At 48.3% G+C, this 12,079-nt stretch overlaps 1 protein-coding gene across 1 annotated transcript; it reads right to left on the bottom strand.

Annotated features, from left to right (window-relative positions):
- Positions 1–6,750: 6,750 nt before the first annotated feature.
- pax8 (paired box 8) lies at positions 6,751–11,618 on the bottom strand. The gene is given in 11 exon segments (XM_056457179.1): positions 6,751–7,524; positions 7,845–7,928; positions 9,953–10,051; positions 10,124–10,267; positions 10,270–10,373; positions 10,586–10,607; positions 10,610–10,670; positions 10,760–10,860; positions 10,863–10,916; positions 11,375–11,499; positions 11,590–11,618. Coding segments are annotated over 11 exon segments (891 nt in total). The 3' UTR covers positions 6,751–7,456.
- Between the last annotated feature and the right edge of the window lie 461 nt (positions 11,619–12,079).

Below are 12,079 nucleotides of genomic sequence, written 5' to 3'. Positions count from 1 at the left end.
TTTACTCTTACTTCATAACTCAGCAGTCTGTTTACAGACCATAATAATAAACCACTGGAAGAAGAGCTGTGTGTGTGTGTGTGTGTGTGTGTGTGTGTGTGTGTGCGTGGTGTGTGTGCGTGTGTGTGTGTGTGTGTGTGTGTGTGTGGTGTGGTGTGTGTGTGTGTGTGTGGTGTGTGGTGTGTTGTGTGGTGTGTGTGTGTGGTGTTGTGTGTGGTGTGTGTGTGTGTGGTGCTGTGCGTGCGGGTGGGTGTGCGTGCGTGCGTGCGTGTGTGTGTGTGTGGTGTGTTCGTGTGTGTGTGTGCGTGTGTGTGTGTGTGTGTGTGTGTTCGTGTGTGTGTGCGTGTGTGTGTGTGTGTGTGTGTGTGTGGTGTGTGTGTGTGATGGATTGTGCCCTCAGGCTCAGGATGTGTCCTGATAGAGATCTGAGGAGTTGATATCAGATCATCGCTGATGTTTACAGATAAACAGACATGAGGAAAACTGTCAGAGTCAGCTCCAGAGTGAGCACACCACACACCACACACACACACACACACACACACAGAACCGGAGCCCAGAAGTGTCTTCAGTGTTTTCGTACACCGCTGCGTCGGGTCATGACCAGTGCTGAAGCGAGACGTCTGGAGTCTTCTGAGTGTGTGTGGTGTGTGTGTGTGGTTTTGCGTGTCCGTCTGGAGGGTTTGGGGCCACTCGTCAGGCCTGGTTGAGTAATTAAAAAGGCAAGCGAAGACCTTCTTCATTAAGAGTCCAAACAGCACTCATGACTTCATTCTGGAGCTGTGTGTGTGTGTGTGTGTGTGTCCTTCATCAGTGCTGCTGCTTTACCAAGTAAACCACACACACACACAAACACACACACACACACACCCACACACACACACACACTTATGTATGTTAAATGTGCAGTAGGTGATCTGTTAAAATACCATCCATTAGCATAATATCTCTGAAACAGCCCTCCCTGCCGTCTAAAGCCACGCCTCCTGAAATCACGAGTGCGCACGTAAAGATGACAACAGGCAACCCACTAGATCATGTCATTCTCCAGTTAGAAACCTCTACAGAACTTTAGAATAGTCCAATTCCCAGTGAAGCTGTATATATCGAGCACACTTCAGTGGTGTAGTGATCAGTCAGAATCATCATGATGTGGAATATTTCATCATGCAATCATCGCTCTCACTCTCTCACATGCTTTGTCCTACAGTGACTGTATGGTTAGTGTTTGACGGCGGCGTGCAGGAATTACATATTACTGACCCATACTGACATAACTGAAACAGTTTTAAACAGAACATGACCTGTCCATCAGAAACACTTCCGCCATGGTGTTGTCCTTCCTCCAGCGTGCAGAAATCACTCCAGTATTGATTCAGGAGTTTAAATAGTTTTGATTCAGCGTTTGTTTTACCGCTGTCACTCTCCTCATGTCGTGTGCACGCTCAAACGGCTGCACAGATGTCCAAATCTACAATTCTTGATGGACAGTTGGGCTATTAATCAGAATTATGGGAATTATCGGCCGACTCTCAGTTTTATGCCTCATCCAGAATAAAGACACAAATAAACACGTTTAGATCATTCACTTTAATCAGGACTAGTGGAATATGAAGAGACTATCAACACCAGCACAACAACAACACAAATGTCTGAACACCATCACCTACTGCAGCATGTCTGAACACCATCACCTACTGCAGCATGTCTGAACACCATCACCTACTGCAGCATGTCTGAACACCATCACCTACTGCAGCATGTCTGAACACCATCACCTACAGCACATGTCTGAACACCATCCCCTACTGCAGCATGTCTGAACACCATCACCTACAGCAGCATGTCTGAACACCATCCCCTACTGCAGCATGTCTGAACACCATCACTACAGCACTGTCTGAACACCATCACCTACAGCAGCATGTCTGAACACCATCACCTACAGCACATGTCTGAACACCATCACCTACAGCACATGTCTGAACACCATCACCTACAGCAGCATGTTGAACACCATCACCTACTGCAGCATGTCTGAACACCATCACCTACAGCACATGTCTGAACCCCATCCCCTACTGCAGCATGTCTGAACACCATCACCTACAGCACATGTCTGAACACCATCCCCTACTGCAGCATGTCTGAACACCAACACCTACTGCAGCATGTCTGAACACCATCACCTACAGCAGCATGTCTGAACACCATCACCTACAGCAGCATGTCTGAACACCATCACCTACTGCAGCATGTCTGAACACCATCACCTACAGCAGCATGTCTGAACACCAAACACCTACTGCAGCATGTCTGAACACCATCACCTACTGCAGCATGTCTGACACCATCACCTACAGCACATGTCTGAACACTATCACCTACTGCAGCATGTCTGAACACCATCACCTACTGCAGCATGTCTGAACACCATCACCTACAGCACATGTCTGAACACCATCACCTACAGCACATGTCTGAACACACCATCACCTACAGCACATGTCTGAACACCATCACTACAGCACATGTCTGAACACCATCACCTACTGCAGCATGTCTGAACACCATCATACAGCACATGTCTAAACACCATCACCTACTGCAACATGTCTGAACACCATCACCTACTGCAGCATGTCTGAACACCATCACCTACTGCACATGTCTGAACACCATCACTACTGCAGCATGTCTGAACACCATCACCTACTGCAACATGTCTGAACACCATCACCTACTGCAGCATGTCTGAACACCATCACCTACTGCAGCATGTCTGAACACCATCACCTACAGCACATGTCTGAACACCATCACCTACAGCACATGTCTGAACACCATCACCTACTGCAGCATGTCTGAACACCATCCCCTACTGCAGCATGTCTGAACACCATCACCTACAGCACATGTCTGAACACCATCACCTACAGCACATGTCTGAACACCATCACCTACTGCAGCATGTCTGAACACCATCACCTACAGCACATGTCTGAACACCATCACCTACAGCACATGTCTGAACACCATCACAGCAGCATGTCTGAACACCATCACCTACTGCAGCATGTCTGAACACCACCCCCTACAGCACATGTCTGAACACCATCACCTACTGCAGCATGTCTGAACACCATCACCTACAGCACATGTCTGAACACCATCACCTACAGCACATGTCTGAACACCATCACCTACAGCAGCATGTCTGAACACCATCCCTACTGCAGCATGTCTGAACACCATCACCTACAGCAGCATGTCTGAACACCAACCCTACTGCAGCATGTCTGAACACCATCACCTACTGCAGCATGTCTGAACACCATCACCTACAGCACATGTCTGAACACTATCACCTACTGCAGCATGTCTGAACACCATCACCTACTGCAGCATGTCTGAACACCATCACCTACAGCACATGTTGAACACCATCACCTACAGCACATGTCTGAACACCATCACCTACAGCACATGTCTGAACACCATCACTACAGCACATGTCTGAACACCATCACCTACTGCAGCATGTCTGAACACATCACTACCAGCACATGTCTAAACACCATCACCTACTGCAACATGTCTGAAACCATCACCTACTGCAGCATGTCTGAACACCATCACCTACTGCACATGTCTGAACACCATCACCTACTGCAGCATGTCTGAACACCATCACCTACTGAACATGTCTGAACACCATCACCTACTGCAGCATGTCTGAACACCATCACCTACTGCAGCATGTCTGAACACCATCACCTACAGCACATGTGAACACCATCACCTACAGCACGTCTGAACACCATCACCTACTGCAGCATGTCTGAACACCATCACCTACTGCAGCATGTCTGAACACCATCACCTACTGCACATGTCTGAACACCATCACCTACTGCAATGTCTGAACACCATCACCTACAGCACTGTCTGAACACCATCACCTACAGCACATGTCTGAACACCATCACCTACAGCACATGTCTGAACCATCACCTACTGCAGCATGTCTGAACACCATCACCTACTGCAGCATGTCTGAACACCATCACCTACTGCACATGTCTGAACACCATCACCTACTGCAGCATGTCTGAACACCATCACCTACTGCAGCATGTTGAACACTATCACCTACTGCACATGTCTGAACACCATCACCTACAGCACATGTCTGAACACCATCACCTACAGCACATGTCTGAACACCATCACCTACTGCAGCATGTCTGAACACCATCACCTACTGCAGCATGTCTGAACACCATCACCTACTGCAGCATGTCTGAACACCATCACCTACTGCACATGTCTGAACACCATCACCTACAGCACATGTCTGAACACCATCACCTACAGCACATGTCTGAACACCATCACCTACAGCACATGTCTGAACACCATCACCTACAGCACATGTCTGAACCATCACCTACAGCACATGTCTGAACACCATCACCTACTGCAGCATGTCTGAACACCATCACCTACTGCAGCATGTCTGAACACCATCACCTACTGCAATGTCTGAACACCATCACCTACAGCACATGTCTGAACACCATCACCTACTGCACATGTCTGAACACCATCACCTACAGCACATGTCTGAACACCATCACCTACAGCACATGTCTGAACACCATCACCTACAGCACATGTCTGAACACCATCACCTACTGCAGCATGTCTGAACACCATCACCTACTGCACATGTCTGAACACCATCACCTACAGCACATGTCTGAACACCATCACCTACAGCACATGTCTGAACACCATCACCTACAGCACATGTCTGAACACCATCACCTACAGCACATGTCTGAACACCATCACCTACAGCACATGTCTGAACACCATCACCTACAGCACATGTCTGAACACCATCACCTACTGCAGCATGTTGACTTCACAGTGTGTTTGGTGTGTGTGTGTCTGTGTGTGTGTGGTGTGTGTGTGTGTGTGTGTGTGTGTGTGTGTGTGCGTGTGTGTGTGTCTGTGTGTGTGTGTTTGTAAGAACATGTCAGACACACACACAACAGTGGTGTCCAGGGGCCCGTTGGCTGGTTCTGGCTCCTGTGATGATACACACACACTCTCTCTCACGCACACACACACACACACACTCAGCCCGTGTGCTGGTCTTTGTCCTCTCAGTGTTCCGGCCCGCTGCCCGTATTGTGCTGCCGCTCTCATTACTGTGTGCTAATGGGGCCGCAGTGGCTCTGTGTGCGGGAGCTGAACAACACAAACACACACACCGCGGCTGTAGACATATCAGCGCTGCTGTTGTGGACACACACTCAGCTTCTCACTCTTGCTGATGGTGGGGTGGGCAGCAGACCAGTTGGCGTCGCTGGCAGACATTTTTGGAGGTTTCTGTCATTTTGCCTCCATGAAAGACACACACACACACACACACACACACACACACACACACACACACACACACACACACACACACACACACACACACGCACGTGCGTTTGTTCCTGGTTAGCAGTGCTTAAAACACACAGACGCTGAGATGTTTTGAGGAGCTCGTCCTCCAGACCGCCGCAGAGATGGACGAGTGTTCATCACAGACCGTGGTCTGACATTACAGAGCGGGCCGGACACATCTGACCAGGAAACAACACCAAACCCCGCCGCTGCTGGTGGATGAGCAGCTCAAGATAAATCGAAGTTAACTCTAAATTTGACCATATCTGACCCAGCACTGAGTTATGTCGGCTCAGCATGTTTACCCACACACTTTAACAGTACCCTACTGAAAAAAACTGCTTAAACCAGCCTAGGCTGGTAGGCTGGTTTATCTGGTCGACCAGCCTGGTTTTAGAGGGGTTTTGGTCACTTCCAGCCTGGTCTTAGCTGGTCAAGCTGGTTGGATTTAGCTGGTCATTTTCCAGCCTGATCAGCTAAGATCAGGCTGGAAATGGCTAAAAACCCCTCTAAAACCAGGCTGGTCGACCAGATAAAACCAGCCAACCAGCCTAGGCTGGTTTAAGCCGTTTTTTTCAGCAGGGCAGTGGGCTTCAGTTCTTCAGCGGCTGTAACTGCAGTAAGCTTCCTGCAGAGCTCAGGTGAGTTTAGCGAGGGCACTGCAGCTGATGAAGGGTTAACCCTGCTGCTTTTAACGCTTCTGATTTCTCCACACAGCTCATAAAACACACACACACACACACACCACTCACACTCGTGTTCAGCAGTCTGCCGGTGTCCGCCGCGGCCCCAGGCGCTCGTGTTCCCGGTTCCCGGTCGTTCATCACGGGATCCAGGTGGGCCGCGGCACCGGCGAACCGTGGCCTCGTTAAAGAGCCATTATAATGAGGCCACAGAGAGGCGAGGAATAATTGCAAATAAAAGTACGTGATGCAGAAAATAAAAAGGAAATTAAACAGATGCGCATGTTTTCAGGATCATTGCTTCCGTCCCGTCCGTGTGTTCCGGTAAAGCGCTGACTGGCGGGAAATAAAAGCTATAAATGAGGGTTTCAACAGAGAAACAGCAGAAAAGGCGCCATCATCAGCGCAGACTGACAACAGCAGACCCTGGAGGAGCTCATTCACTCCAGCAATGATCATCCAGATGAGCCAGGTCTGGTCAAACGGCATGTCAAATACCAGATGATTTCTGCAGGACACACAGACATGAGGAAACACACGGGTGGACTTTCTCATGCTTTATTTAATTCAAAATAATTCTGTAGAAATTTTCATTTACATGTGAATAATATCATTAACAGGAGAATAAAAGTAATCTCATAAACCCAAAATTCAGAAGCTGAAGCATGATAAAAGGTGACGAAACACAGAAAGGAGAATAGAAACATTTCAAACGAATGAATCCCGCATGATCCAGCTCTGATCATCATGTGTGGAATAGAGATGAATGATCGGGATGTGGGATTGCCTTCTCTACAGTATTTACACATCGCCCAAAACATCCAAATAAATCACGATCGAGCCCGTCAGGTACAGCCAAACCTCCATAAACGTCTCTTCTGTCTTAAAGAGCTGAAGCGCAGCCCGGTTCTCCTGTTCTTGAGGATTAATCATGATACTGGTTCTGTCCCCTGACAGCGCACCTACACCACAGAGATGTTGGCGTGATGGTGGTGTTTACATCTGAGCTTTGAACACAGCAGATGATTTCCAGACCACTGGATCTGTACAATACATCTATCAGACGTACAGGGTGTGTGATCGGGTCAGTCAGGTGAGGTGAGCGGAAGCAGCTTTAGTGTGAACATATGAAACAGGTAGCAGGAGAGTCTTTGGCTGCTCCGATGTAAACGTGTGCTCGTAAATGGCCTTAGCTCAACATAAATAGTGTTACAGTGATAAAGGAGTGTGTGTGTGTGTGTGTGTGTGTGTGTGTGTGTGTGTGTGTGTGTTCTGCTCTTCTGTGCAGTGTTTCTCTGTCTGGCGGAGGGTTAGAGATGATCATAGGCAGCAGCAGGTGGCGGAGCTCGAGCGGCAGAACTGTAGTAATACGGGGAACCTGCAGGGGGCGACACACACCATCAGTACACACACATGTGCACACACACACTATCAATACACACACAGATCACACACACACACGTCTGACCACTTATGACCGCTGCAATGTTTGTTTCCACACAAACCTGCACAGCCTGAAGACACGGCGGTAAACCTGCTTCACTGCGCACATGACGGAAACTTTACGCAATAGCTGAAGGACACGGGGTGGACAGCGGGGTGGTGTGTGTGTGTGTGTGTGTGTTTATAAAAAGTTGATTAAACACACATACGCATACATGGACACAGACACTCCTTACACACACACACAGAACTCACCAGTATATGGAGTTGGTGAATCTCAGGCCTCGCTGTAGCTGCTGTAGGCCGGGTGGCTGTAGCTCTGCCCCGTGTACTCTTGAGCTGTGCACACAAAAAACACACACATTACACACACACACACACACACACACCACTGTAGTTCTGCCGTATGAACACCAGTACAGCAGTAATGGTGGCCGGTGAACTCAGTGGAGCGTCCCGTCTGCCTCCATCCCTCTCTCCTCTGCAGTCTCCCGCTCTCTTCTTAACATTCCAGTATCTAATTGGTAATTACGGGAGCGGATTGAATCCCCCTTCAGTGAGTAATTGTGTAGGAACGCTTCCTCTCAGCGAGCCCACCAGAAAAATAATAAAATCAGAGCCTCTCATTTCGCGCTTGGCAGGACAGATCATCTGCAACAGAAAGCTCCATCCAGCTCTGCGTCTGTGCCGTAATGGAAACGCTCTCCGCTACGCTCTCCATATAGATGTGCATTCACTCATGGGTCTCCATCTGGGTCTGTCGGCCCTGCGTGGGCCCTGAGCCGCTGAGGGCCGCGGGCGTTCAGACTCAGCACACACACACTGATTAACCCGCCGACTCTGTTAATCTCTAACCCGCTCTCACACTCATCATGCACTGTTTACGGCTCCACAGAAAACTGCCTTTATGAGCTGCAGAAGCAGGAACCTGCGCTCGTCTGAGTGAAACACACCCCACGCTGGTCTCCTTCAGCAGATGTCTGCAGTCAGAACATCACGAGCCATTCATCATCAGAGCAGCGGCTGTCTGACGTCTGAGCTGAATTACGGCAGAGATTTCTACAATCCAGAAGCAGAGTAAGAGCGTTGACGGTGGAGGACTCGCTCGCTGCGTTTCCCAGAGCATCATTAACCAGCATCATCATCAAGCAGACGGAGCAGAGCTGATCTGAAAGTGGAGATCATGAAGATGCTTCAGGTAAAGCTGTGGGTTCTGAAGAGCGCTCTCCAACACAGCTGACCAAGAGGAAAGTAAACCCTAATACACCAGAGCAACACTAAAACAAGACAAGTCAAATGGTCCTCTAACCACAGTAGTTTACAGTAATAACTGTGCATTTCTGATCTGATTCTCCTCGCTCAGCCTCCTGTCTTCAATAACTCTTCTCAGCTTCATGCTTTAACCCTCAGCTGAACACTAGTAGGTCTGCACTCGATCATCTGCAGCCTCGTATGGTGGAGGTTAAACTGCGACTTCTGGATTCGGGATTATTGGATTTCTCCTGAGGAGATTGCCGTGGACATCGCATACACAACATTTACATATACACCCAACAGAATGTAGAGAATTCAACACTACAGTTAAATATATTGCAAATACCTCAAATACCTTCAACATCATCATTTCACCAGCACTTTAGGCCCAAAGTTCAGGACAGTCACTGATCAGGGACTCAAAGAGTGTTTACACCTCTTCAGGTGTGTTGTCCTGTATTTAATCTGAAGAGGGATCTGCATTACCTCCCTTGCCTGATTAACTGCTGTCTAATTAAAGAGAGTTTAGGATCTCCTTCATCCCGTCTCTTTCACTGTATGCACCAGTCCTTGTATTTCAGATTTAACTGATGTGTTGCCAAACAAGGCTCAATTCCATAAAGTAACACACCCCCGATCCCCACAGCAAACACCACAGCTGTCCCACACCAAACACCTTCACAGGAAAAAGACGCTGCGGAACCTGGAGCTACAGTCAGTGTGTGAAACCGAGAGTGTGTAAGCGTGAGTCTGGGAGACACTGCTGTCCTGGGCCAGTAATGGAGAATACAAACGATCGCAAACCAGAAAATCCCTCTGATTTACCCAAACGCAGCCCTGGGCGTTCCTCGTTCCCTACAGTCTAGTGTTTCTAGGCAAGTCAGTAGTTATTAGTGTTGAACATGAGTTGTCGGTTGTGTTCACATCAGTGCACAGGGAACTTTAAGCTCTCCCGTTGAAACTTGTTCAGATGTGGTACAGGATAGGTGGATTCCCCTTCAACAGGTGGAGAGCGTCCTCATCCACATCAACACTACTACAGGCTAGTGCGCACCATGAGCCCTATAGCGGGGTCAGTGTTTCTGCAGGTGTGATTGGCGGCGGCTCACCTGAAACCATGCCGGCGATGGTAGAGGAGGAGAAGCCGGTCTGCGCCGCGGGGATGTGCGGAGGATACCCGGGCAGCATGGAGCTCGCCACTTCACGCCCTGAAACACACACACACTCATCATCTGTCCACAGCACACCTGTGGGATCATGAGCCGCGGCTGAAGCTGTACCTGCCATGAGGGACGGGCTGCTGAACTGGCCATGAACTGGGGCATGATGGGAAAATGAGCTGAAGCCATGAGATAAATGAGCGGAGCCGCAGCTGTTAGCAGATGATGGAGCCGAAATGGCAGACAGGTCCAAGAAGGCTGAATGGAGATGATGTTGGGGGAGGGGCTTGAGCTGTTCACCTCAGGTGACACTTCCTGTTTCAGACAGAGTGGGAGGGGCTGTAGAGCTTCTGAGGCGGAGCAATGAGATGACAGACAGGTGGAGAAATGCATGTGCGGATGTTAATTGATGTACAACAGAATAGGTGACAGTAATTAGACACACTACTAGCACATATGCGGAATGATGACGTGAGTGTGTACACCTCTGCACACTGAGCCTGCTCCTCGTGTAAAGACTGAGGGATAAATTAAAGTCATTGTCATGAGGACAGCAGATATTACCTGGACCACAGCGTAGCCTGATGTGCCGCCAGGTTTCTGCGATGGATGAAGCGCTTTTTCCCTCGTCCAGACCGGCATTCATGAGCGCGAGCGGGTACAGCTGCTGCTGGGTCAGGGTCAGACAGGGTCAGACAGGGTCAGGGTTATTTGGTTATAGATATGGTTAGGGTTATGTTTATGCTGGGTTCTGACCTGCTCTGCTTTGCTCTGACTGAAGCTGTCACTGCTGTAGTGTCTCTCGAACCCGCAGTCCAGCGTTGTGGAGGGAAAATGTTCAGTTCTCAGCTGTTTCGGGTTCCGCCACTGCTGCCCTGAGAGTCCACACTGTGCCGACAGCTCTCCTGATCACCTGCACAACACACACTCCTTTACTGAGCAGCTGCGTTTACTCTGAGCTGCAGATCTTAAATGGTCAGTTGCCCAAACCATGTACATTCAGTTATTAATTATTACTCTCATTTACATTATGGGTGAACTCACTCACTTCCTATAGGCTTAGTGCCTAATTTATCAGGGGTCACAACAGCGGAATGAACTGCCAATTGGTGAACTAACATTTAAAGTTTAATTTAATTTCATTTTATTATTGTAGTGTTACTGTAGTGTTACTGTACAGTTACTGCAGTGTTACTGTAGTGTTACTGTAGTGTTACTGTACAGTTACTGTAGTTTACTGTAGTGTTACTGTACAGTTACTGCAGTGTTACTGTAGTGTTACTGTAGTGTTACTGTAGTGTTACTGTACAGTTACTGTAGTGTTACTGTAGTGTTACTGTACAGTTACTGTAGTGTGTTTTCTGCACTCACTGTCATCGTGTCCTCTCTTCCCATCCACTGTGGTCTGTGTGATTCCCAGCAGACCATTGATGGAGTATGTGGAGCCCAGAGAGTCTGACTGCGGAGATTCAGGGGAGTAACAGCTGAGCTGGGGACTGAAAACACAGTATAACGCTGATCATTACGGGTAAACTCACGTATCCACAAACACAGTATAACGCTGATCATTACTGCGGTAAACTCACTATTCACAACACAGTATAACGCTGCTCATTACCGCGGTAAACTCACATATCTCAACACAGTATAACGCTGATCATTACCGCGGTAAACTCACATATTCACAACACAGTATAACGCTGATCATTACCGCGGTAAACTCACATATTCACAACACCGTATAATGCTGATCATTACCGCGGTAAACTCACGTATTCACAACACAGTATAACGCTGATCATTACCGCGGTAAACTCACGTATTCACAACACAGTATAACGCTGATCATTACCGCGGTAAAACTCACATATTTTCAACACAGTATAACGCTGATCATTACCGCGGTAAACTCACATATTCACAACACAGTATAACGCTGATCATTACCGCGGTAAACTCACATATTCACAACACAGTATAACGCTGATCATTACCGCGGTAAACTCACATTTTCAACACAGTATAACGCTGATCATTACGCGGTAAACTCACATATCACAACACAGTATAACGCTG

Source organism: Danio aesculapii, chromosome 5, assembly GCF_903798145.1.
Source record: "Danio aesculapii chromosome 5, fDanAes4.1, whole genome shotgun sequence".
NCBI classification, from domain to species: domain Eukaryota; kingdom Metazoa; phylum Chordata; class Actinopteri; order Cypriniformes; family Danionidae; genus Danio; species Danio aesculapii.
The sequence above is the reverse complement of the archived record's forward strand: the minus strand, read 5'-3'. Positions and strand labels throughout refer to the sequence as shown.